Source organism: Gracilinanus agilis, chromosome 6, assembly GCF_016433145.1.
Source record: "Gracilinanus agilis isolate LMUSP501 chromosome 6, AgileGrace, whole genome shotgun sequence".
Classification (NCBI taxonomy): domain Eukaryota; kingdom Metazoa; phylum Chordata; class Mammalia; order Didelphimorphia; family Didelphidae; genus Gracilinanus; species Gracilinanus agilis.
This window is the reverse complement of record NC_058135.1, coordinates 277,735,949-277,760,128: the sequence shown is the minus strand read 5'-3', so window position 1 is coordinate 277,760,128 and position 24,180 is coordinate 277,735,949. Positions and strand designations below refer to the sequence as shown.

At 34.7% G+C, this 24,180-nt stretch overlaps 2 protein-coding genes across 2 annotated transcripts; both read right to left on the bottom strand.

Annotated features, from left to right (window-relative positions):
• Nucleotides 1-8,523: 8,523 nt before the first annotated feature.
• Nucleotides 8,524-9,468, bottom strand: LOC123252083 (olfactory receptor 1009-like). The gene has a single exon (XM_044681447.1). The coding sequence runs from the start codon at nucleotides 9,466-9,468 to the stop codon at nucleotides 8,524-8,526; it is 945 nt and encodes a 314-aa protein (XP_044537382.1).
• A 12,951-nt stretch (nucleotides 9,469-22,419) lies between these two features.
• On the bottom strand, nucleotides 22,420-23,269 carry LOC123252676 (olfactory receptor 1009-like; the record flags this gene model as incomplete). Its single annotated transcript, XM_044681943.1, is given in 2 exon segments — nucleotides 22,420-23,023; nucleotides 23,025-23,269. Coding segments are annotated over 2 exon segments (849 nt in total), but the record flags the coding sequence as incomplete, so codon positions are not given.
• Nucleotides 23,270-24,180: the final 911 nt, after the last annotated feature.

Sequence of the window (24,180 nt, the reverse complement as noted above, 5' to 3'; positions counted from 1 at the left end):
CCTTGCATTTCTTGTTTTTAATCCCTGAGAGAGACCACTGATCATCAATTTATTGGTTATTGCTAACCTAGTTAATAAATTTATTTACATCTTTCAACATTTTATTCATCACAGGATATATATTGAGATTGGATAGATTCAGAACAGTCACAGCTTAGTGGAAAGCACTTAAACTAATCACCCTCACTCAAATGGTAGGGCAGGGGAAGAATGGGAGTTTCTCATCCCCTGTCCTACCATTTGAGTAAATAGGAGTTTCCTGAGTATTCGTGTCATGTAGTCTTTGAATTAAATAGTTTCAATATTTTATTAAGATAAAATAATTTATAATTTCTTTCTTTTCTCATGGTTCTATAATGATTTAGCAAAAGGCAACATGGAGTAGTCGGCAGAGAGCTGGTTTGGCTATTAGAAGACAAAAGCTCAAAGCTTGCCTCTGATTGAAACTGGATTCATGATTCTAGCAAGTCAATTAATCTCTAAGCATACTACAAAACTATAATAATGAGTTCTAGAGCAGGTATTAATCTCCATTGGTAAAGGGATTTCCTCACTGAGAATTCTCTAACCTGATGAATATCAGAAGTCCAGTCCAAAAGACTATGTATGTGTTATGACATGTATATGTGTATGTGCATTGAGCATGCATATCTATATAGTACATGTATACTATATTGTGAACAAAAAGATGTACATGTTTATGTCTGTAATGTGTATGTAAATGTAGGAAGTAAGTTAGGGATAGAGTAAATTTCAAGGATTAGCTTTAAGAGGAAAAGAAGGGAATTTGGATACAAACCCAGGGAGAGGATTCTGAAGAGAAGAAGATTGTGGGAGTTTTGAACTGTTAACTGTCATTGCTCTTTGCCTGTTTCCACTGAGATGAAGAAAGGAGGTTTTGCTTTGAGAGATTATTCCCAGGTAGTCATCATTTCGTGGAGAGACTATTGACTCCTTGGTTGAGAATCTGCTTTGGAGAAAACTGTTTTCCCTGAGGTACAGAGACCATCTGCCAGTGATCTATCTGCCAGGAATCCTCTTGGACCAAGGTAATCCAAAGACTGACATTTGGGACTTTGGGTTATATAGTGCAGCCAATCCCAGGCTTTGGGTAAAGGCTCAAATTCACTAGTGAGTCTTTTCCTTTTTCCTCTTTTTGTTAATACATAATAATTAGAGTAGTTTAGAGTCAGATAGCTTTTTTGGGTTTTAGATAAGAGCAAGGAGATATAAGAAGGGATGGAGAAGACCAGAAGACAGATCTGTGAGGATCTCATAGATGGGAGGGAGGAGATATAGCTGGATAAATTTAGGACTGTGTTTATTATTTGTCTAACATTAATAAAATTGATTTTACTATTTTAAGGTTTCTGCTTCCCTGGGGAGGTTCCTAGGTAGGTTGAATCATCTCACTTCCCTCTAGGAAGGTTATCTATTTCAGTAACATATGTCTGTGTCTATGTACAATGTATCACATGCATACATGCCTATGTACACATAAATGTGTAAGTAAAACACACAAATGTGTAATATAAATACACAAACATTGTGTATTACACATGGAATTGTTTACACATAGTAGAACACATGTGTGTTCTTATATGTTAACATGTGAATTATTCTCATATGCCTTATAAGTGTACCTGTATTTGTGTATTGTACAGTGTGGTTGTGGGTACAGCATTCTCAGCAGGGATAAGTTCTCTAAATGTGAGTATGGAATGGCACTCTTTCACATTTATAGCTTACATTATTTATCAAAATTCATTTATTAAACACAACTACATGCCAAAGAGTTTAGTTCTAAACAAGGGAGACAGAATGATAGAAATGAAGTCTCTCCCTTCAAGAAGTTTATATTCTATCAGGTTAAACAATGTGTGCATATTCAACTATATTATGTAATAGAGAAAGTAACAGAGGTGTAATGTGAAATAATTTCTTATGGGGAAAGTACCAGCATTTGGGGGCATTGTGTGGAATGTAGCACATGATAGAGTCTTGAACTAGAAAGTATTTTCCTCACAAAAGTTAAATTACAAAAGTAGTGCCAGTATTATTGTTACCTTCTTTTTTATAAATGGAGACACTTGGATTAAGAAGAGAGAAACCATTTTCCCCATCATCATACAGATAATAAGTATTGGGGTTTGACTAGATGTCAAATTTTCTGACTCTACATCAAATATATACTCTTTCCACTAGACCATTTTTACAAAATGTCACCTCACCATCATTTTATGAGGGGCATGTTTGATAAATGTTGGATTCTGATGAATATTATTTTCTCTATTATGTCCTTTTTTCATCTATGCTTTTTTTCTCTCTTTTTTGTAGACATATTTAGAAGGGTCCCCTTAATATTGTTTAGAACTGCAGAGAGTTCCAGATCCATTAACTACCCCAGAACCTATCCATCTGGCCCTATAAAGAGTCACAATTATCCTTGATATTCATATTTGTGAAATAGTACTTTACTATACTTCTGCATGATGAAAATGTCCCCTCTTCTCTAGTCCCTTCCTTGACAAATTTTCTTAGGTTGGGAATAGAGAAGTCAAGGTGATTGGGAGAGAGTTTGAGTTGTTTACAGTTATACAACTATATATTATAAGAAATCAAAAGACCATTACACAAACATCATCTTTAAATAATTTCACTTGGATTTGTTGATTGAAAGCAGACATTTTCTCCAAGGTGACATAAAAGCTTATAATAGAGATGATAGATTTCTTTATTTTAGTAATATTTAATTGTATTATATAGTACAACCTAATACCTATATAAAAAAATGGTCCAGCTATGCTATCAAAAAAAAAAAAAAGGAAAGGGAAGGAAGAATATTCTGCTCCCATGCATTATCAATGTCCTCTTATGAACTCAACTATCAATCAACTGAACCACCTTGCTTCCCATATCCATTCCCTTTATAAACAAACAAACAAACAAATAAATAAAGCAAACTATCACTGATTATCATCTTTATAGCAATAACACTTTTAAACTTCTTCTTGGCCAGTTGATTCCCAGCACCTTTGGCAAAGGTGCACTGAAATGTTTTACAGCTATGTTTCCTCCTTTCCAATGCTTTGGGTGGTTTGTCTCTACTACCTTACCATTTAAGTCTTGCTGTCTGTCACTGGCAGCTATATCTAAGCAGGAGCTCCAGAACTTGGCACAAATTCCTTTGAATTTTGGAATGCAATGGGAAGGTAAGCATAACATGGGGATGTAAAGTGAGTTTATTCCTATTAATGGATAAATTAGATTAGAAAAAGAGGATGTATCAAGTGAATAAATTGAATGACTTAAAGTCAGAATCTTCAAGGAATGCAAGGTTTGGGATAGAGAAGAAGCCTCAAAACTCAGTAATGTATTAAACTTCTTGAGGAGGGAGTGTGACTTGGAGGTTCCTTGATGATAGCAGCAAGGATCTGGATAGAATGAGGTAAATGTTAAAGTAAAAATATCTATGGACTCTAGTGGTAAAAGAAGGGACTGAATATGGCAATGGGGAGTCACACATATGTGAAATTATCCTGGTTCTATATTTCAAGATGTATGAGAGGAGAAATCAGCTTTGGAGATTGCCAATTCAGAGACATTTTCACTCTAAATATTTGTATTTGCATTTTTTGCCCAACCTACATTAGAGCCTTCTGAGTTCCTATCATCCTCATCAGCCAGAGTTGGACAACCTGTGTACATTGACGCTAACATCATATCATTTTGGCCCTTTTCAAGTATGAAGGACAATAATCCCCACTACCAACAACCATCCTATTTACCATTTTAGAGAATTCACCATTACTGAGAAAACAGGGAAGATGTAACCAATTTACTTTGCTGAATTTCCTTTAAATTCATTATTCTATCATCCACCTCTATGCTATTTGACAAAAACTTTTCTATTTGATGAAAATGTCCCCTCTTCTCACTTTCACCACATTCACAAAGAATATCTAGATTCTTTACAGGATCAAGTCATGGGCCACATTCTCCAAGAATCCATTGATGGTGTCAATTTTAGTTAGCACTTTCAATTTCTTTAAATTGTGTATATGTGTGTGTGGGTGGCAGGATTCTGGACATAAGGTCACAGTGGAGATGAAACTCAGTGAGAGATCTGGAGGCAGTGTAGGACATGTGATTCAAAGATATGAATTCATCCAATACTTTGGGAACAAATGCACAGAAAGTGTTTGGAATGTTGGAGAGTGGATGACTTGACAATGAAGGCAGTTGGAAGGGGAGAGGGGAGATACTGGAGAGAGTGACAGTTGGTCTCTCTGAGGGAACTCTTACCTGGACCTTGGGAGAAAGAGGGAGCTCTCTGCCTCTTGGGATGGAAACTACTTCTATTCCTGTGATTTCCCAACTATTTCTCTTCCTGGATTCCTGTGGATCATGCCATTGACCAAAAGGATTTGAAGGGGGCTGCTTGAACTGTAACGCTGGTCTTTAAGGGCATTAACCGGAAGAGACAGGCTAACCCAGCTCTGAAGGTTAGAATCTCTTTTCCTCTTGCTGTCTACTGCTAAAGACTTTGAACTTATAAAAGTTAGCATAGATATAGAATAGAATAGAAAGAAAGAAAACTTCCATAAGCCTGTGAGTCCTGGGCTCAGCTCAGAATTGCTAAAGACTTGAAACTCATTCTGTGCTTAAGGTTGAGGGCAATCCGTAGCTTCCCTCTATCCTAATCCCTTCCCTTAAAGACTTGTTATTAAACCAACTTTAGTTAAATGAATGCAATCAGATAATCATTTGCAAGGGTGAAGGAAGCCTAAAGGGAAAAGCCATTGGCTCTCTGAAAAGTCAGTTAAGGTTGCTCCGAGGGTTAGCAAATGAACACTTTTGGCTAACCTCAGTAACACCATCCCAGGGCTTCCCTGTCTGATTTACCTTTGTAAGAGAGTTTTCTTACAATACCTGAGCCACTCACTGAAAGGGGCTTTAGACTCAATATAGAGAAACCCTTGATTACCATTTCATTCTGTTCCTTCTATGTAACTGGGAAAAGAGGGTATTAAAAAAGGTTTGGAGTTCCTGGTGAGGCAAGCAAGCCTATAGCCATTCTGTCTATCTTCTCTACTCTATCCTCTGACACTGTTGCTGCAGAAGAAGTTGGCAACATTTGAAGAAGTAGAATAGATGCTGAAAACTATGGCTGCCTAGGCATCAGAATGCCATGGGATTAGACAGTATCCATGTAACTTTCTTCAACTGCAGAGAGACTAGTAAAACCATTGGAAACCTCAATAATTTACTCCACATTTTCTCCAGTGATTGTTTAGCCAACCTTGTCAAGTTCTAAATCTGTAATCTCTTCCTTGATAATTTTCCCCCAATGCCTTCCATAGAGAATATAGATGACAATAGGATAGGAAAGGAGTCAGTACTCTTTGTAGCTTTTCAACTATGTATTTCAATAATAACAAGGTGATTACAAATGATCTTATGCCCTTTCCATTAGAATTGTTGATTGAAAGTAGACAATGTACCTAAGATGAGACGTGAAGCTTAGAATCGAGATGATAAATTTTCCTATTTTAGTAACATTTGACTGTATTCCAAACACCCTCAGATCTATATAAAACAGTGAGCCAGATATGTTATCAAAGAAATAGGAAAAAGAAGGACAAATATTTTACTCTTATGTAATATCAGTGACTTCTTGTAACCAAAAGGGCATAGAGCAACCACTAACTCAGAAGACATTGAAATGAAAAACAATAGGTCCAAATTACAAGGAAGAAATTTATGACATACTCTAAAAGAAAACTTCCCAATACTTAAAACATATCTAAAATGAAATGAATTGCATCTAGATGAAGTAGGTTCCCTCTCACTAAAGTTTTCAAGCAAATGTTAGATGATCACATGTAGGAGATATTATTGAGATTATTGTACCTGTAGAATATAGCCTTTATTGTTTTCAATCTTGAAACTCCCTTATTATCTTATAGAAAAAGCTAATTAGTTCATAAAATTTAAAGCTGGAAAGGACCAAAAAGATGTTGGCCCACCCCTTTCCTTTAAAAATCAAGAAACTGAGATCTAGAGACTAAGTAACTTGTCTAAAATAACATAGAACATAATGAGAAGAAGATGCAGGATTTTAATCTAAATTCTTTTACTTCAAAACCTTTATTCCCATAATATTACAGTGAATATTTTGTAATGTTGAAGAGCTTTTTCAGTTCAGCTGAACAAATATTTGTTAGCATTATCAAAATAAAAATTTAAATATATTTTTATATCTTTAAATATTTTCTTGTTGTATTTCTATATTTTAAACATTCATTTAAAAATTCTTCCAAAGTACCTCCCTATCTCCTATCCCTCAAACTCCTTGAGAAGGCAAGTGGTATGATACCAATTATAAATGCAAAGTCATACAAAATTATTTTTATTTGCCATGTCATAGAGGAAATCATACAAAAAATAAAGTGGAAAAATATGTTTCAATCTAGCAAGACAGATTAACAAATGTTTTGAAAAACAATTTTTAATCTCTATTATTGACTTCACATTGTTGTAACTCTGAAAATTTCCATGATGCTTTCATGTCTAGTATATTATAGCAAATCTGATTTGTGAAACTTTAAAAAACATATTTGTTTAGACATTACACATACATATGTCCATATAATACAATTGTTTTCAAGTAGTATATTGCAAAGCACCAAACAAATCAAGAGGCTACTCAAAGTTGTTTGTATAGCAGTTGCCCATTAGGATAGAAAATTCAGATTCTTCTTTCTAAAGAAGTCTTCTCTTGTTTCCTATTTCTCCATTTTTTAAATATATTCTTTAGGATTATTTTAAGAATCCTTAATATACTAATTTTCTCAGAATTCTTCTTTTCTTACATTATCTTTGTTCCCAAGAATTTCCCTTTTATTCCTTCCTTTTTAGTAAAAACAAACCAAAAATAACTTGCATCCACATTATTTGTAATTATAATATTTGTAACCTCATCTTGGCCAGTTGGTTACCAGAGACTTTTACAAGGGTAAACTTGGATGTTATGTTGCGATATTTCCTTCTTTCTCATGATTTTGATGGTCTCTCTCTACTGCCATACGATTTTAGTCTTGCTGTCCATGGAAACATCACTGGCAGCTATAAGTAAGTAGGAGCTCCAGAACTTGTCATAGATGACAGCAACAGGGATCTGGATAGAATTATATGAATTCTAAAGCAGAGGTAGTTACTTAGTAAAGATGGTAAAGGGACTAAACATGACAATATTGAGTAGGGAGTAAGCCAATTTCTTCTTGTTCTATGTACCAGAACATATGAGAGAAAGAGAAATCAGCTTTGTGGAAGGTTGTAAATATTGTGAGAACTTCAAGAATTTTATGAAAGTGAAAAGAATATGAGTGATAAAAATCTGACTCTGAGAGAAGAGGTTTTTATATGGAAGAGATTTTGGACATCAGTTCTTCTAAATCTGTCTTTTTTAGATATATAGAAACTGAAGCCCAGAAAGAGAATGAATGAATGAATGAACATTTAAGTACTTGATATGTGGGAAACACTATACTGTGGACACATCAAAAGCAAATATAGTCCTTTTCCCTGTCTTCAAGGATCTTATATTCTATTGGAGGAGAAAGCATAAATAGTAAAGTGCAGACCAGAGAGGGGCATTTTAGCCCAAAGTTATAGGGAGGGTGTGCTGTGATAAGGAAAAGTGGTTTTTTAAAAATATTTTCTGCCTTCTACCTTTATCTTTTCATTTTATTTATTAAGATATGTTAAAGTAAACACAAAAAAAGTCTTCTTAGTTTGACATTGAAGGCCTTTTGCCATCTAATGGAATCATCTTACATTAATCTTCTCCAAATTATCTATGTTTCAGCATTACTCTTTGCTCTAGTCTATTCTTGCCCACTCCATGTGTCCTATTTGGTCAAAAAATTCCCAATAACAATAATGCCTTTCCCTTTCTTCATTAGTTGAGGAATGTATATCTATCCTTGAAATCTCATGTCAAGTGAAGCTCATTCTGAACATGAAATCAAAGAACCTAAATTTTAATCCCAACTCTGTGATTTAGTGCTTATGTGACTTCGGACAAAACATTTACTCTCACTGGGCTTCAGGTTCTACAATTTTAAATGTGAGTTTTACACTATAGCCTCTGAGAGCTCCTTAAGGTCTAGATCAGTGATCCTGTGTTCTTGAAGAAGTCTTTCTTTGTCAGTAATAATTTCCTTCTCCTCCTCCTCCTTTATATCCAATAGCTTTTTGTTTTGAATTTTTCCAATATGCCTGTCATGTTAAGGTTATGTTTTGAGCAAAGGTTCAAAATAAACACAAGATGCACAAATCTAGACATCTCCATCTTAAATGTTAATATTTATCACTGATTTGTAGTAGAGCCTTCTGAGCTCATGTTGGTCAGAGGCAGACATACTACACATTGACTCTAACATCGTGATGTCATTTTAGTCCTCTTTGGAAGGACAACCACCACCACCTGCCACCATTTCTTTTTCCATTCTAGAGATTTCATATCTTGATGCAAAATTTTCTTTTAGCAATGGTCCTGTAAATAGCATCTTTGACCTCCTTGTTTCTCAGGCTATAGATGAAGGGGTTCAACATGGGAATCACTGAAGTATAAAACACAGAGACGAGTTTATTGGTATCCATGGATAATCTTGAATTAGGCCGTACATAGACAAAGAAGAGGGTCCCATATAAGATGGTAACAGCAGTGAGATGGGAAGAGCAGGTGGAGAAGGCTTTCTTTCTTCCTTCAGCAGATTGGATTCTGAGGATGGATGTGATTATGTAGGTGTAAGAGACAAGAATGATCAGGCCACTGACGACTCCAATAATCCCAGCAATGACAAAAACTAATAATTTATTCATGCTGGTATCAGTGCATATAAGGGAGAGGAGGGGAAAAATATCACAAAAGAAGTGATTGATGACATTTGGACCACAGAAGGGGAGACGGAAAGCAGCAGGAGTGTGAATCATGGCATCTATGAACCCTATAGCATAAGGGATAGCTACCAGTTGGTTGCAGTGTTTCTGGGACATAGCAATGGAATAAAGCAGGGGGTTACAAATTGCAACATAGCGGTCATAGGCCATAGATGCCAACAGGGAGCATTCAATGGCTACGAAACACCCAAAGAACCATTGCTGCAAGGCACAACCCAGGAATGTGATAGTCTTTCTTTCCTTAAAGAAGTCTCTGAGCATTTTGGGAGCCACTATTGAAGAGAAGCTCATGTCCACAAAAGAGAGATGGCTGAGGAAAAAATACATAGGGGTATGCAGTCGGGCATCAAACCATATAAGAAAGATTATGCCCAGATTGCCTGTCATGTTAATGAAATAAAAAAGTAGAACAAGAAGGAAGAGAATGACCTGTAGCTTTGGATCATACTTCAGGCCCACAAAAATGAATTCAGTGACTCTTGTATAGTTTTCACTGCCCATCTATTCCTGGTGCTTTCTGCTGAAAGAAAGAAACAAAAGAATATCACAATAGCATTGCAGGACTTTGAATTAGAAAGGATATTGTGATTCAAATTGTAGATCTAGAAAGCATCTTAAAAGGCATTTCTCTTTATAGATATGGAAACAGAGACTTTAGAATATTCTTATCACATCATTACTATCAAATAGTCAAGATTTCTATCTCACATCCCTATTCTCAGATTGACTTTACTGCCCTGCCATTTAAAACAACATCTTTATTCACATGAATCTATATCCAGGAAAACTTGGCCATCATCTCTTGGGAAAAGGGAGAGAGATACTTTATTTTGTTTTATTGTTATCTTTGTTGGTAGTGTTTTGAGCCATTCAATTTTTGGATAAAATTCTCATTTGAATAGCTTAGGAATTCACCTGATTTGAATACAATTGAAGGTTGATAGTTTATAATTGAGTCTATGCTTAGAAATATGGATTTTTTCAGAGATGTACTTACACAATATGGAAAAATATGATTTTATATGATAAAGAATTAAAGAATATTTGTGAAAATATTGTGAATTCAGCATTGAATCAGCTCAGAACAAATGATTACAATAAAAGGAGAATATGTTTCATAATAAAATGCCTTAAATTTTAAACAAGTGTACATTTTATTGGATATCCAAAAATTCAATTATGGAACTTTGTTCCAAGTAATTCATGGAGAGATATAGAATCATATGGCCTATGATTGGAAAATAATCTTCAAGAATATCACTTGCAAATTCCTCATTTTATATATGAGGAACCTGAGATCTAGAGAGTGTGTTTTGACCCAGATCATCTAATTACTATATGAGAAATTGACAGTGAATTCCAATTTCTAGTCTCTGAATGCCAGACTCTTTCTTATTTTCTGTATTGTCTTCCTGCCTCAATCTAGCTCAAAATTTAATATTAAAGAAGGCTCTTGAGGGGTCAGCTGGGTAGCCCAATGGATTGAATGTCAGGCCTAGAGGCGGGAGGTCCTAGGTTCAAATCCGGCCTCGGACACTTCCTAGCTGTGTGACCCTGGGCAAGCCACTTGACCCCCATTGCCCACTCTTACCACTCTTCCACCTAGGAACCAATACACAGAAGTTAAGGGTTTAAAAAAAATTTTTTTTTAAATAAAGAAGGCTCTTGAGTTAAAGGAACAGAACCAGAACATTATATACAGAGATGGATACACTGTGGCAAAATCAAATATAATGGACTTCTTTACTAGCAGCAATGCAAGGATCCAGGACAATGCTGAGGGATTTATGAGAAAGAATTTTATCCACATCCAGAGAAAGAACTGTGGGAGTAGAGACACAGAAGAAAAATAACTGCTCAATCACATAGGTTGATGGGGACATGATTGGGGATGTAGACTCTAAATGATCACCCTAGTGCGAATATCAATAATATGTAAATAGCTCTTAATCAATGACACATGTAAAACCCAGGGGAATTTCATGTTGGCTATGGGAGGGGTTTGGGAGGATGGTAGAGAAAGAACGTGAATCATGTAACCATGGGAAAATATTCAAAATTAATTAATTAAATAAAATTTTAAGAAAGAAGGATCCTTATCTATTTCTATAACTTGAAGATGGAGAAATAAAAGGTATACTGAGAATAACAGCATTTTTGTGTGGGTCAGAGGCATCACAACTACATGGGTAATGAGTCTTAAGGAATCTTATCAAGGAACTTCATTGTCCTAATGATTTCCCTCTTCTATTAATGTTGAATTATAAGGAACATTGTTTTGGCATCAGGTTGAATTTTACATAATGCTCCTTGATGCAAGTTTCCCATAAAGTTTTGGCTGGGCAATAGAAAAGAAAAGAAAAAGAATCCTTTGACAATTGCTCATTTAAAATAATAATTCTCATCAATTGGGTGCAAAGCTCAATTGATTCTGAAATGTAATCAGAGTCCTTGATATGCTAATGCACTGGAGCAAAACCCTATTTACACTACCCTAGTTATTGCTCTGGTGATAATATAGACTTCCTAAATTTCAAAACACATAAAAGGTAACATCCTTATGAGGTGCAAAAGTATTAGAATTGCTAATTCTATGATAATAACTGTAATAATTCATAATATAATATAACTGTAATAACTCAGAACTTATAGACTGAAGTCTTAGTCCTAATATTTGTTGGTTTCTTTAACTAAACAACATTTCAACAGCTTTCTCAGCCTTAGTTTCCTCACCTATAACAATGAAGATTCTTTGAATTAGATTGCCTATTTCATGATATTATTGTGAATAAAGTGCTTTTCTCATTTTATTTTTCATGATAGAGTACATCAGGGTAATGGACAGACTGCTGGACCTAGAACTAGGGAGATCTGAATTCAAACATATATTAACTGGGGTGGTCTTGGGCAAGATTCCTCATTCAAACTCATTTTTCTCCTGTGTAAAATTGGTATAATAATTGCATCTACCATATATTGCTATGCTAAGTTCTGAGGTCTCTAAGCATTTTTTAAAGTGACATGTCTTTTTTTTTAAGAGAGAGGCAATATGTAATGGAGAAATGCCATGGGTAGATTTAGAAATTTCTAATTTGGGATCCTCCTGATACTTTCTGTGTGAACATAGACAAGTTATTTTACTTCTCTGACCTTCAGTTTCCACATCTCAAAAATGGGGTTCACAGTAGTTGTAGTCCTTGTCATGCAAGGTTGCTTGGAGGCTTCTCATGTTCGAAAAGTGCTTTGCAAACTTTAAAACACTTCATAAATATAATTTGTAATTATTGGCATTTGTTTCTCACTAAGACCATCCTCTTTCCTTAACACTCTTCCTCCACTGTTTAATCAGTGACCCTCCAAGACTTCATGGTCAGTGGCAGTTATTGGGAGGTCCTTCCAAGCCTCAAAAACTATAAGCATAGAAGTGGATTGGCCATCCCAGCACTAGGAGAGATAATTAGGAAGAAGCCCATCACTAAACTGATCACAAGGTAATAAATTCAGAAGCTACATGAACTTTCAGAACTGCTATATTATAAAGGTGTGGCATATTCTGTATGGCAATTAGAACCACTCTGATCTTCCTTGAAAAATTAAAATTAAAAGTCATTCATGCTTGTCATTAAAGAAAAAGTGAAACGTTTCAATATTTTCTATCCCCAAATTGCAAAATGTCATTATTAGAAAGTACTGAAGAAGACTTAATCTAAGCGACATTTGATATAGAATTTTTCTTACCACATATCTAATGAATGATCATGCATCCAGTCCTTGCCTGAAGATCTTCAGGGAAGGGCAACAACTTTTTCAGGGATGAGGAAAATCTACTCCCTGTTCCAGGATGAGAGAGTTCTCATTGCTGGCATTTTTCTGATAATGAGCTTGATTTTTATCCCTTGTATCTTCATTGTTATTTGAATTATCCCCCAGGGTGAAAGAAAAAATATAATTTCACTAATATATTAGAGCTCTTCAAACAATTGAAGACACTGAATGTGTCTCCTCTTATTCTATGGTAAAAAATTTTCATTTCCTTCACCCAATTCTTACATAGCATGGTTGCAAATCCACAATTTATGTTGATCATAGAATCGGAATTTCAGAGCTAGAAAGGGATCATCTACTTCAGGGATTCTTCACTTGTAAATTTTAAAATGGAAATTAGAGGTATATATGCATATATATGTCTATTAGACACATACATATATGCACAAATACATATATATATCATATCAACATATTTATTTTCCTTTGTACCATAAAATATTTTATTTTAGGTAAAAAAATAGAAAATATTATTCTGAGATATCGATGGATTCTTCCATACTTTCTTTCTTTCCTTTTTTTAAACCCTTAACTTCTGTGTATTGGCTCCTAGGTGGAAGAGTGGTAAGGGTGGGCAATGGGGGGTCAAGTGACTTGCCCAGGGTTACATAGCTGGAAAGTGTCTAAGGCCGTATTTGAACCTATGACCTCCTGTCTCTAGGCCTGACTCTCAATCTACTGAGCTACCCAGCTGCCCCTCTTCCATACTTTGAAAGGAGTCCATGACACAAAAAAATGATAATTATGTTCGACTTAATGGTACCATCTTTTCTCCTATCTAAAATGGAGATTCCAGAGTTCATCACAACTCCAAAAATAATATCTGAGTACAAAAGAGTTGGTAGAATTATCCCTTATTTGGTTCATTGTACTTCAAAGAGTCATATGCAACCAGCTTTTTTTCTGAAATCAAAATTCAGATTGCTACTTATGAATATAACATCTCAATATTTCCTATTTAGTGACCTGACTTTTGAACTTTTGGACAGCAGTACCACAGTTGATTTTTTTTTCAGAGAATGAGGTAACGATGGAATCATGAATGCTTGCTTTGCTATCTGAAGCCCAAATGTGGAGAAAAAGATATTGTTGTGGATTTCTTTTTTTTTAATAGTGATGCATCCATTTAAATTGGTAAATTAGGCTCCTTGACACACATGTAAAATATTTCCTTTTATTGCACTGCAGAACTAGACTTGAAGATAAAATGTGGGTTCAAATTCAAATTTGATACTTTCTTGTGGAATTAACTTGACCAAATCTCAGTTTTCTCATTGACATAAATATAATACATTATGATGTCCCTTCATATAACATAGAATAATTTGCTTTAAAGTTTTGGTTTCTTTCACTGTCTATTTCACATGCCTCAAATTTTCCCCTTTCTCATGTGTACCTGTCAAATTTCTTGCCTTCTTTCTTTCTCAGCTAAAATCCTATCCTCTACAAAAAGCCTTTTCTGATGCCACTTCATGATAATAATTTCCCTCTAAAATTATCTCCAATTCATACAGATGTGTGTATCTACATACACATATCCATATATTATCTATCTAATTTGTAGAGTTGTTTGAATGTCATATACTTCATTAGACTGTAAACTCCTTGAAATTAAGGAGTGATGCCTTTCTTTGCATCTCCCTTACTTTACTAAGTGCTCAGCACATAGTAGGCACTTAATAATTCCTTATTCTCTTGAATTCTTGTTATTAAACATTTTAAGGTTATCTGACATCTCTTTGCTATTTGTATTACCTTGGGAAAGAATACTTTTTTTTGGATTGAGAGGGGATGAGAGGAGAAGGATATTGTTTCATTTGTGGTGATGTGGAAGAAAGACTATATTTCAACTAATTTTTTCCTTTATCTATTTCTCAAGTAGCTAGTACATCAGAGGCACTTATTTTTGCAAATTTTGAGTCATACCCATTTTTTCTCTGCCTAGATTGTCCCTACCACCATCCCAGCTCCAAAAGATTTGTAAACAATTAATCCCATTGAGAGCAACAAATGGAATTGACAAGAAATTGAACCACCTATAGTCCTTGGACTGGCTAATGAGCAAGTTAGGTTGTGGTCTACTAAAGAATACTATTCTGGAGCTTATTACCTTATAAGCAAACCACATTATCACTGTTCTTGTTTCCTAGTATTTCATTAATGAATAACTTAGTTTGATGGTAATGCCTTGTTAGATCCAAGAACTCCTTTAAAAAAGACAACCTGCTTTCTTAGAATTGGCAGTAAGTATTGGTTTCAAGGCAGAAGAGCAGAAAGGTTAGAGATTGCCCAGGGTCACATAGCAAGAAGGAGTCTGAGGCCAAATTTGAACTCAGGACATTCTTTCTCCAGGCCAGGCTCTCCATCTACTGAGCCACCTAACTGCCCCAGTCCAGGTATTTTCTAAAGAATAACTTGGCTTTCTCAAAACATATAAAGAGGGGAAAAATCTTAAATATATTAATTTACATATTATTGATTTTTCCCTTTAAAGGTAACAAGAAGGGGTCAAAACAGGTTGCCTAATTTTCAGTTTCTTAAATGCCTCTGTCTTCCCCCTCTTCCCACACCGTGCTTCACCACTCACCCACTACTATCTCAGCACACAGAGGAGACACAATTTCATTGTAGAATTGTAGGATTGCTTTGGGATAAAGAAGGAATATTTTCTTTATAGGAAGAATAGTTTTATTTACTTTATCTTGGAGAGACAATCTCCCTTGTGTCCCCTTCCTTGGGAGTTATGTTACTAAGGGATAAAATAATTAGATGAGACTTACCATCTTCCAAACCAAAACTGGTCCATGGAGATTCCATTTATGATGAATATGCAATGTGTTCTTTCTTTAAATTAAGGCAGTGTTTATATGTAAATGTTGAAGCATTTTTTAGAATGTTCAAATTATTGTGCATTAAAGCAATAATTCTTGGGTTTACTTTGTAGACCTAATATTTACTTCAGTTCCCCATAAGAGCTCCCACTTCAATAGAATCTTAGGTTTAAAAATGTTTCTTTCTTACAACCATTGACATTAGAGAGGGCTTAGTAGTATCCCCATTTTCAAGTGGAAGGGACAGATGCTTAACCAGATAGAGTAACTAATCTAATTTTAGAGATTGTGTAACTAGTAAAATATTCTTTCTTATATACTTTTTTGCTTAGCTATATAATAAACCTCTCACTGTTCTTTTCTGGTTCCCAAATTTCTCATCTGAAATGCAAAAAAGATAAACTAGATATCTTCTTAAGATGATTCCACCTCTAAATCTATACCTCTATGATAAAACTCAAGGCTTGTTATTAAATTTTACTACCGTGTCTGCTCTGTATGGGACAAGGTGATTGATATATTTCTTTAATTCCTTTGAATGAAATTATGAGTTCAAATGCATTTGGACAGTTTTATTTTTATTACCCATATGGCCCTAGGTTGAACCTATTTCCTCATTTATAAAAATTATTATAAACAATGCTAATAGAATTTTTCTTCAAAGGTTGATATGATACTTAAAATAGGCAATTAATTTAAAGTGCTTTAAAAATCTTAAAATACTTTTGAAATGTAATTTATTGCTGTTAATAAAGTTTTGACTTTGGAATTTTTAGACCTGAGTTCCAATACAATCTCAGACATTTTTTATTGAGCTTTCTTTGAAAAGTCTTTTAACTTTGGGACCTCAGTTTCCTCATTTCTGAAATGTGGTGATGATCATTATATGATATACTTTATGGAGTAGAGTTGCAAGCTTTTTGGAAATTTTCAAATGCCATAGCAAAGGAAGATATTAGTAGAATAATTTTTCCATTGTGCATAATTCTTTTATTTAGTTCCCCATTTTTTCAAATCTGAATATTTTGTAGAGTATTTAGACATATATCATCTCACTAGGTCACCACAATGATTTTATCAGGTTGGGAGAATAATACTATTATCCCTGTTTTGTTTTGTTTTGTTTTTCAGAAGGGGAAACAAAAGAGAGATGAAGATACATGCCAAATCACATATGCAATAATTTAGCATTTGGAAACTTCTGAAATTTTCAGAAAATAATTTATTATACTAGAAGTATGGTCAGAATATGGTCTAGAAGTGTCTACTAAACTCTTTATCTTGATAATGCCACTCATAACCCTAAAAAAGGGAACAACAAAGTGGAAAAATGGATGGAGCTTCAAGACTGGAGTTTGGAGGACCCGAGTTCATAATCTGGCCTCTGACATTTCCTAGCTGTGTGACCTTTGACAAATCACTTAACTCCATGTATCTAGTCCTTGCTTTACTCTTTTAGAGTTGTCATGAAGATAGAAAATAAAGGTTTAAAAGATCATAATCATATAAAAACACCTTTTCATTAGATTCATATTCCCCAAATTATCAGGTTTTCCCCCAGGAGAAAACTAGCAAAGCAGTTTGTGAGAAAAAACATTTTCTTTTCAGAATGTTTTAAATACTTAAATCTTGTTGGTATCTTCTAGCCTTGAAGATTTAGGTCCATGAGTTGAAAATTTAAAAAAAAAATGAACTGGTTACCTTGCAGAAAATGTGTTATCCCTTAAAAAAATTGAATGTCAGAAATACTTTACTCAGTATGTTAAAACATGCAAAATATGTAATGTTGAATAAAAGAATAATTAAATGAATGAATGAAGCATTTATTAAGCATTTCCTAACTTTAAGATACTAAGCTAAGCCCTGGGATTTAAAATCAATAAAATATCCTCTGTTTTCCACGAGTTCCCATTCTAATGGAGGAAATAACACATATGGAAGATTTCAGCTGCAAATCAGAGAGAAAGACCCCAGAATCTTTAGGATATAATAACAAAGTAGATTATATGTTGTACATAAATAGGAGGAAGATCTGGTAATATGAAAGGGCTGCTAAGCCTCACCTGGTCCTGACAGGCTCTGTTAGCTGAGTCTGCTAAGCTGGCTCTGGATCCTCTGATAATAATAGATGGATCTGGGCTGAGTGATGCGTTTGCCTGGATGATTACACAATGTGCTAGTAACCCCAAGACTTATGAAGTTCACCTTAGCCAAGCCTATGCCTCTTCAACAGTGCCCAAGCCAAGCTAGCCAGTGAGCAGTTGTATGTGTGTTAACAACTTCTCTAGCTTCCTGGCTTGGGGTTGGAATTGCTGGTAAAGGTAATTTGGACTGGTGATGTGTGGGAAACCAATAAGAGAATAGATAAAAATCTGAGACTCCTCTGTTGACCCCTTTTGTGATCCTTGTGATTTCTTGTTGAAAAGTATTGTGGCCTTATTGAAAAGCTTTATGTTCCTAGCAAACCTGAATTTAAAGGGTTAAAACTGTTCCCCTTTAACCAGGAATGCTGCTGCCTGGTATAGCCAAGGCCAAAATCTTAGTGGGGGCAATTTGACCCTTAGAGGGATACTCCCCAACTTGGCTTCCTGATAAGAAGCCAGTCAAAATTCAGCCTTGGCCTTGGTCTATTCTAAAGCCAATGTTTTGTGTTTTGATGTGACATAATTTGTAACTTCTGCGCATCTGCAAAGTTTCAGGAGGGTTCTTTTGTGTGAAATGAGTCTTGAAATATATATAATAAACTCCATGCTCCTGGAGACAGAGCTGGAAGCATGAGGTAAAAGACAACTCCCTTGCTCTGTCCTTATTTCCTAATCAACTAAACTGTCCTTATAAGATTATCAGAGATGATAAGAGATCAGGACAGTGATGATGTGCTAAATGGATAACTTTGTTCTGACTGCAGTATGATAAATCCCTTCCCCTAATTAGCTGTAGATGTTCACTAATTAAGGAAGGAACACCAATGTTCTTTTGGATTAAACTATAACAGGATTTATTGCTTATCTAAAGGGTTAGGAACAAGGAATAAGGATAGAGGTTTGGGAATACTAAATTAATCTAACTGAATTAAAGTAATCTAAATCTGTAGATGATGAGTTGATAACAGGCTTGAGATTCTTCTCCCTGTCTCAATCCCAGCTTTGAACTGGCCCTGGTACAAACCAAAGGATAGGGAAGGCTAATGGTGTTCTTAATAGCTGAGGTGTTGTTATCTCTCAGCTCTATTAGTAGCAGGTATAATAACTTTCTATGGCACTCAGGTATGGATGCTGGATTGCAGATCTATGGCCTACCCTCCCTTCAACCACCCTCCTCCCAGGATATTCAAACTGAGGCCTCCTGTGCTGTAGTCCAAGGGTATTTATAGGGGTGGTTCCAACTATCTTTTGGCCCTGGCTCACACCACCTTGGTACATTCCAAAGTCTTTAACTGATGATCCTGTCACTCAAGGTGTTCTCCATTTTGTCTCAGAAGTTCCTTATTTTATATACTTCCTTTTCTTTAATGTCATCTCTACTGGTATCTAACATCCTAATTTTCTTTAATACAGTTTTTCTTGTTTTTATAATTTGTTCTTTGACCTATATGTCTTTTAAGATAATATTCCTTTTAAAATTTTATTTATTTAATCAATTAATTTAGAATATTTTTCCATGATTACATGATTCATGTTCTTTCCCTCTGCCTACCCCCCTCCCACAGCCAATGCACAATTCCACTGGGTTTTATATGTGTCATTGTTAAAAACTTATTTCCATATTATTCATATTTGTACTAGGGTGATCATTTAGTCTATATCCCCAATCATATCCCTATTGACCCAAGAGGTCAAGCAGATTTTTTTTTCTGCATTTCTACTCCTACAGTTCTTTCTCTCGATGTGGATAGCATTCTTTCTCATAAGTTCTTCAGAATTGTCCTAGGTCATTGTATTGCTGCTAGTAGAGAAGTCCATTACATTTGATTGTGCCACAGTATATCAGTGTCTGTGTACAATGTTCTGGTTCTACTCCTTTTGCTCTGCATCGATTCCTGGATGTCCTTCCAGTTCACATGGAATTCCTCCAGTTCATCATTCCTTTCAGCACAATAGTATTCCATCACCACCAGATATCACAATCTTCCATTAGATTTGTTCACTGAAAACAGAAAATTTACCTCCTGTTATTTGGGAGGCTCAGAATAGAGATGATAGGTTTTCCTATTTTAGTGATATTTGATTGTATTTCAGGGCATAATCAGATCTATAAAATTATAAGCCAGATAAAATATGGAATAAATCAGGAAAGGAAAGAAAGAATATTCTACTCCCATATAGTATTAATATCCTCTTGTGATCAGTTGGGAAGAGAGCAACAACTAACTTGGAAAACACATAGAAATGGAGAACAGTGGATAGAAATGACAAGGAAGCAAATTTTAATGTACTTTAAGAGAAAACTTCGTAATCTTAGGAAGGATTCAAAGTCAAATGAGTTGCCTCAGGAAGAAGTGGGTTCCCTCTCACCAGATCATCAGACTCTTAAAGTAATGGTAGATGAGCACATATTGTAGATATTGTGAGATTATTGCACAGGTGTAATATGACCTCTTTTGTTTCCAAAGGTCTGGGTTGTTTCCAAGTTTGAAATTCCATTCTATTCTTTCATAATAGTCTCATGGGATAATGAAATTTATAGATGGAAATGAACATAAAGATCTTTCCCAATTCTACCCTAGGAAAAGTAGGAACTTAGGTGTAGAACTTGCCCAAGATCACATAATTTGCTAGAAGATGCAAGATATTAATCTAGATTAATATCCAACTCCAAATCCAAAGCTTTCATTTTGCACTGCATAGCAATGAATGTCTCATAATGATGAAGAGTTTTATATATTTAATTAAACACATATTTATTAACATGGATATGAATTTAAAATATATTTTACCTTCAAATATTTCCAAATTCAATTAAATTAAAAAATTTTTTTTTCAAATTTTGAACTTCCAAATTATCTCCCTCTCTCCTGTCCCCCTGACTCCTTGAGAAGGCAAGCAGTATGATATAAATTATAAATTTGAAGTCATTCAAAATTATTTCCATATTAGCCATGCTATAGAAGAAATCACACAAAACAAAAAAAAATAAAATGGAAAAGTGTACTTCAATCTTGCAAGATAGAGTTATAAATATTTGGAAAAATGAACAATGTAATCCCTATTACTGACCTCATACTGTTATAAGTCTGTAAATTCTCCACCATGCTTTCACATCCAGTATATTACAGTCGATCAGATTCCTGGATTTAAAATATATATACATATATATATATATTTGTGTAGACATTACATATACACATGTACATATAATACATTTACATTCTTGTAGTACATTGCAAAGTACCAAATAAATCAGTAGGCTACTCAATATAGTTTGTATACCAAGTGTTTATTAGGATAGAAACTTCAGATTTTTTCTTCTATGTCTTCTTTGTCTCCTATTTCTCTTTTTCAATGTATTCTTTCTTTAGGACTATTTTCAAAGTGCTTTAATAAACTAATTTTCTAAGAATTCCTGGTTCCCCATATTATCTCTGTCTTTAAGAATAGGATTCATACAATTTATCTTTTATTGCTTCCCTTTTAGTAGAAATAAAACAAAACAAAACAAAATAAAAATAACCTCCCTCCAAATTATTGTCTTCATAGATGTAACATTTTTTACCTCATCTTGATCAGGTGTTTCCCAGAAACTTTCACAAGGGTGAACTGAGATGTTGTGTTGCTATATTTCCTCCTTTCTCATGATTTTGATGGTCTATCTCTACTGCCATACAATTTCAATCTTGCTGTCCATGGAAACATCATTGTAGGAGTAAGCAGGAGCTCCAGAAAGTAATGAGATGCTGTATTGTGGTCGATAGTTACATAGTGCTTTGCTCTATCTAGAAGAAGTAACAGTTAATTTGGAACTGACCTAAGTGTCTTCCACAAGAGAAAATGTTTTTAATATTTTCTGTTTTCTTCCTTAGTCCTTTGCTTAAATATATTAAGATACATTAAATTAAAACAGAAAGTATTCTATAGTTTGACATTCAATACCCTTTGCCATCTGGTGGCACCATTTCATATTACTCTCCTTTAAGTCTTTTACACTTAAGAACTATTCTTTGCCCAACTCCATCCCTGGTTGTCTGTATATTCCATTTGCTCAGAAAGTTCCCAATGCCTATAATGTCTTTCCTTTCTTTTATTTGTTGGGGAATGTCTATCCTTGAAACCTCAAGTGAAGTGAAATTCATGTTGACCATGAAGTCACAGAACCTAAATTTGAATCTTCACTCTACAGTCTATTACTTATATGACCTTGAGAAAGGTATTTACTCTCCCTGGATGTCAAATTCTACATTGGTAAATGTGAGTATGAGACTACATGGCTTCTGAGGGCTCCCTGAGCTGCAGATCAATGATTCTGTGTTCTCCAAGAAACCTTTCTTTGTCAATGATGACTTCCCCCTTCCTTATATTCAATAATGTTCTGTTTTATACCTTTCTGATATGCCTGTCATGCTGATGCTATGTTTTAATAAAGACTCAAAATGAATGTGATATGCACAAATCTAATGACATTTCCATCTCAAATGTTCATATGAAGTATTTGTACCTTCCATAGAGTAGAAGCTTGTGAGCCCATATTGGTCAGAGTACACATTGTACAGTGACCCCAATATCATGAGATCATTTTGGTCCTTTTCAAGTATGAAGAACAATCACCAACAACCACCATTTAATTTTCCATTCTAGAAATTTCATATCCTGATGCAAAATTTTCTTTTAGCAATGGTCCTGTAAATAGCATCTTTGACCTCCTTGTTCCTCAGGCTATAGATGAGGGGGTTCAACATGGGAGTCATTGAAGTATAAAACACAGAGATGAGTTTATTGGTATCCATGGTGAAACTTGAGTTAGGTGGCACACAGATAAAGAAGAGGGTCTCATATAAGATGATGATAGCAGTCAAATGGGAAGAACAGATGGAGAAGGCTTTCTGCCTCCCTTCAGCAGAGTGGATCTGTAGGATAGCTATAAGTATATAAATATAGGAGACAAGGATGATCAGACCATTGAAGATTCTAACTATCTCAGCAATAACAAAAACAAATAACTTATTTTTGCTGGAATCAGTACATATGAAGGAGAGGAAAGGAAAAATGTCACAAAAGAAGTGATTGATGACATTTGGACCACAGAAGGGGAGATGGAAAGTAGCAGAAGTGTGAATCATGGCATCTATGAATCCTGCGCAATATTGGATAGCCACCAGTTGGTTGCAGTGTTTCTGGGACATAGAAATGGAATAAAGTAGTGCGTTACAAATTGCAGCATAGTGATCATAGGCCCTAGATAGGAAACCCCATGAACCATTGCTGCAAGGCACAATCCAGGAATGAGATGATCTTTCTCTCTTCAAAGAAATCTCTCAGCATTTTCCGAGCTACAGTAGAAGAGAAGCCTTTGTCCACAAAGGACAAGTGACTGAGAAAAAAATACATTGGTGTGTGAAGGCGAGAATCAATCTGTATGAGGATGATTATGCCTAGAATACCTATCATGTTAACGAGATAAAAACATAAAACAAGAAGGAAAAGCATGATTTTAGTTTATACAAATCCACAAAAATGAACTCAGTTACTCTGGTGTATTTTCGCTGGCCATTTATTCCTAATGTCTTCTTCTGAAAGAAGAATATATATTTATTCTGAAATATATATACTATAGGATTGGAGGGCTCTGAATTAGAAGAGATGGTATGGCTAAAATTGGAGAGCTGGAAAACACCTTAAAAGATAACTTTAATGTCATCTAATCCAACCCTTCCATTTTACAAATGATGAAACTGAGATTCGAAACATTTCTTTCAAATCATTCCTTTTTAAGAGTCAAGACTTAAAACTAGGAACCCTAATTTCAGATCAATTTTACTGCTCTGTTATTTTAATCAATATCTTCAAACACATGAAGCTATAGTCATGGAAAATATATCTTCCATCAGCAGGGACAAGTGAAAGAGTTGCTTTGTTTTGCTTTGCTGTTATTGTTAGGAATAGAGGTGGTACTGCTTTGAGTCATTCAATTGTTGTATAAAAATGATATCAGTGGTTTGGGAATTCACCTGATTTAGACACAATTGAAAGTCTATGTTCTGTAACTAAGTCTACATCTATAAATATGCCCTACTCCTCACAGGTGAATTTAATATTCAATCTGATAAAATTGTGATTTCATGTTGGAAGAATTAAAGAATTTAGTTTAAAATATTCTGAATTCATTGTCAAATAAGGTAAAACAAGTATATATACAAATGTATAAAAACAAGTACAATAAAATGAAGATAAATTATATGGTAAAAATTTGTAAGATTAATTGGATATCAACAAATTAAATTATGATACTTGGTCCAAAGAAATTAATGAAAAACTGTAGAATTATATGATCTCTGATTTGAAATTATATTCAAGAGTTTCTTATCCAAACTCATGTTTTTATATGAAGGGAAACTGAGGTTCAA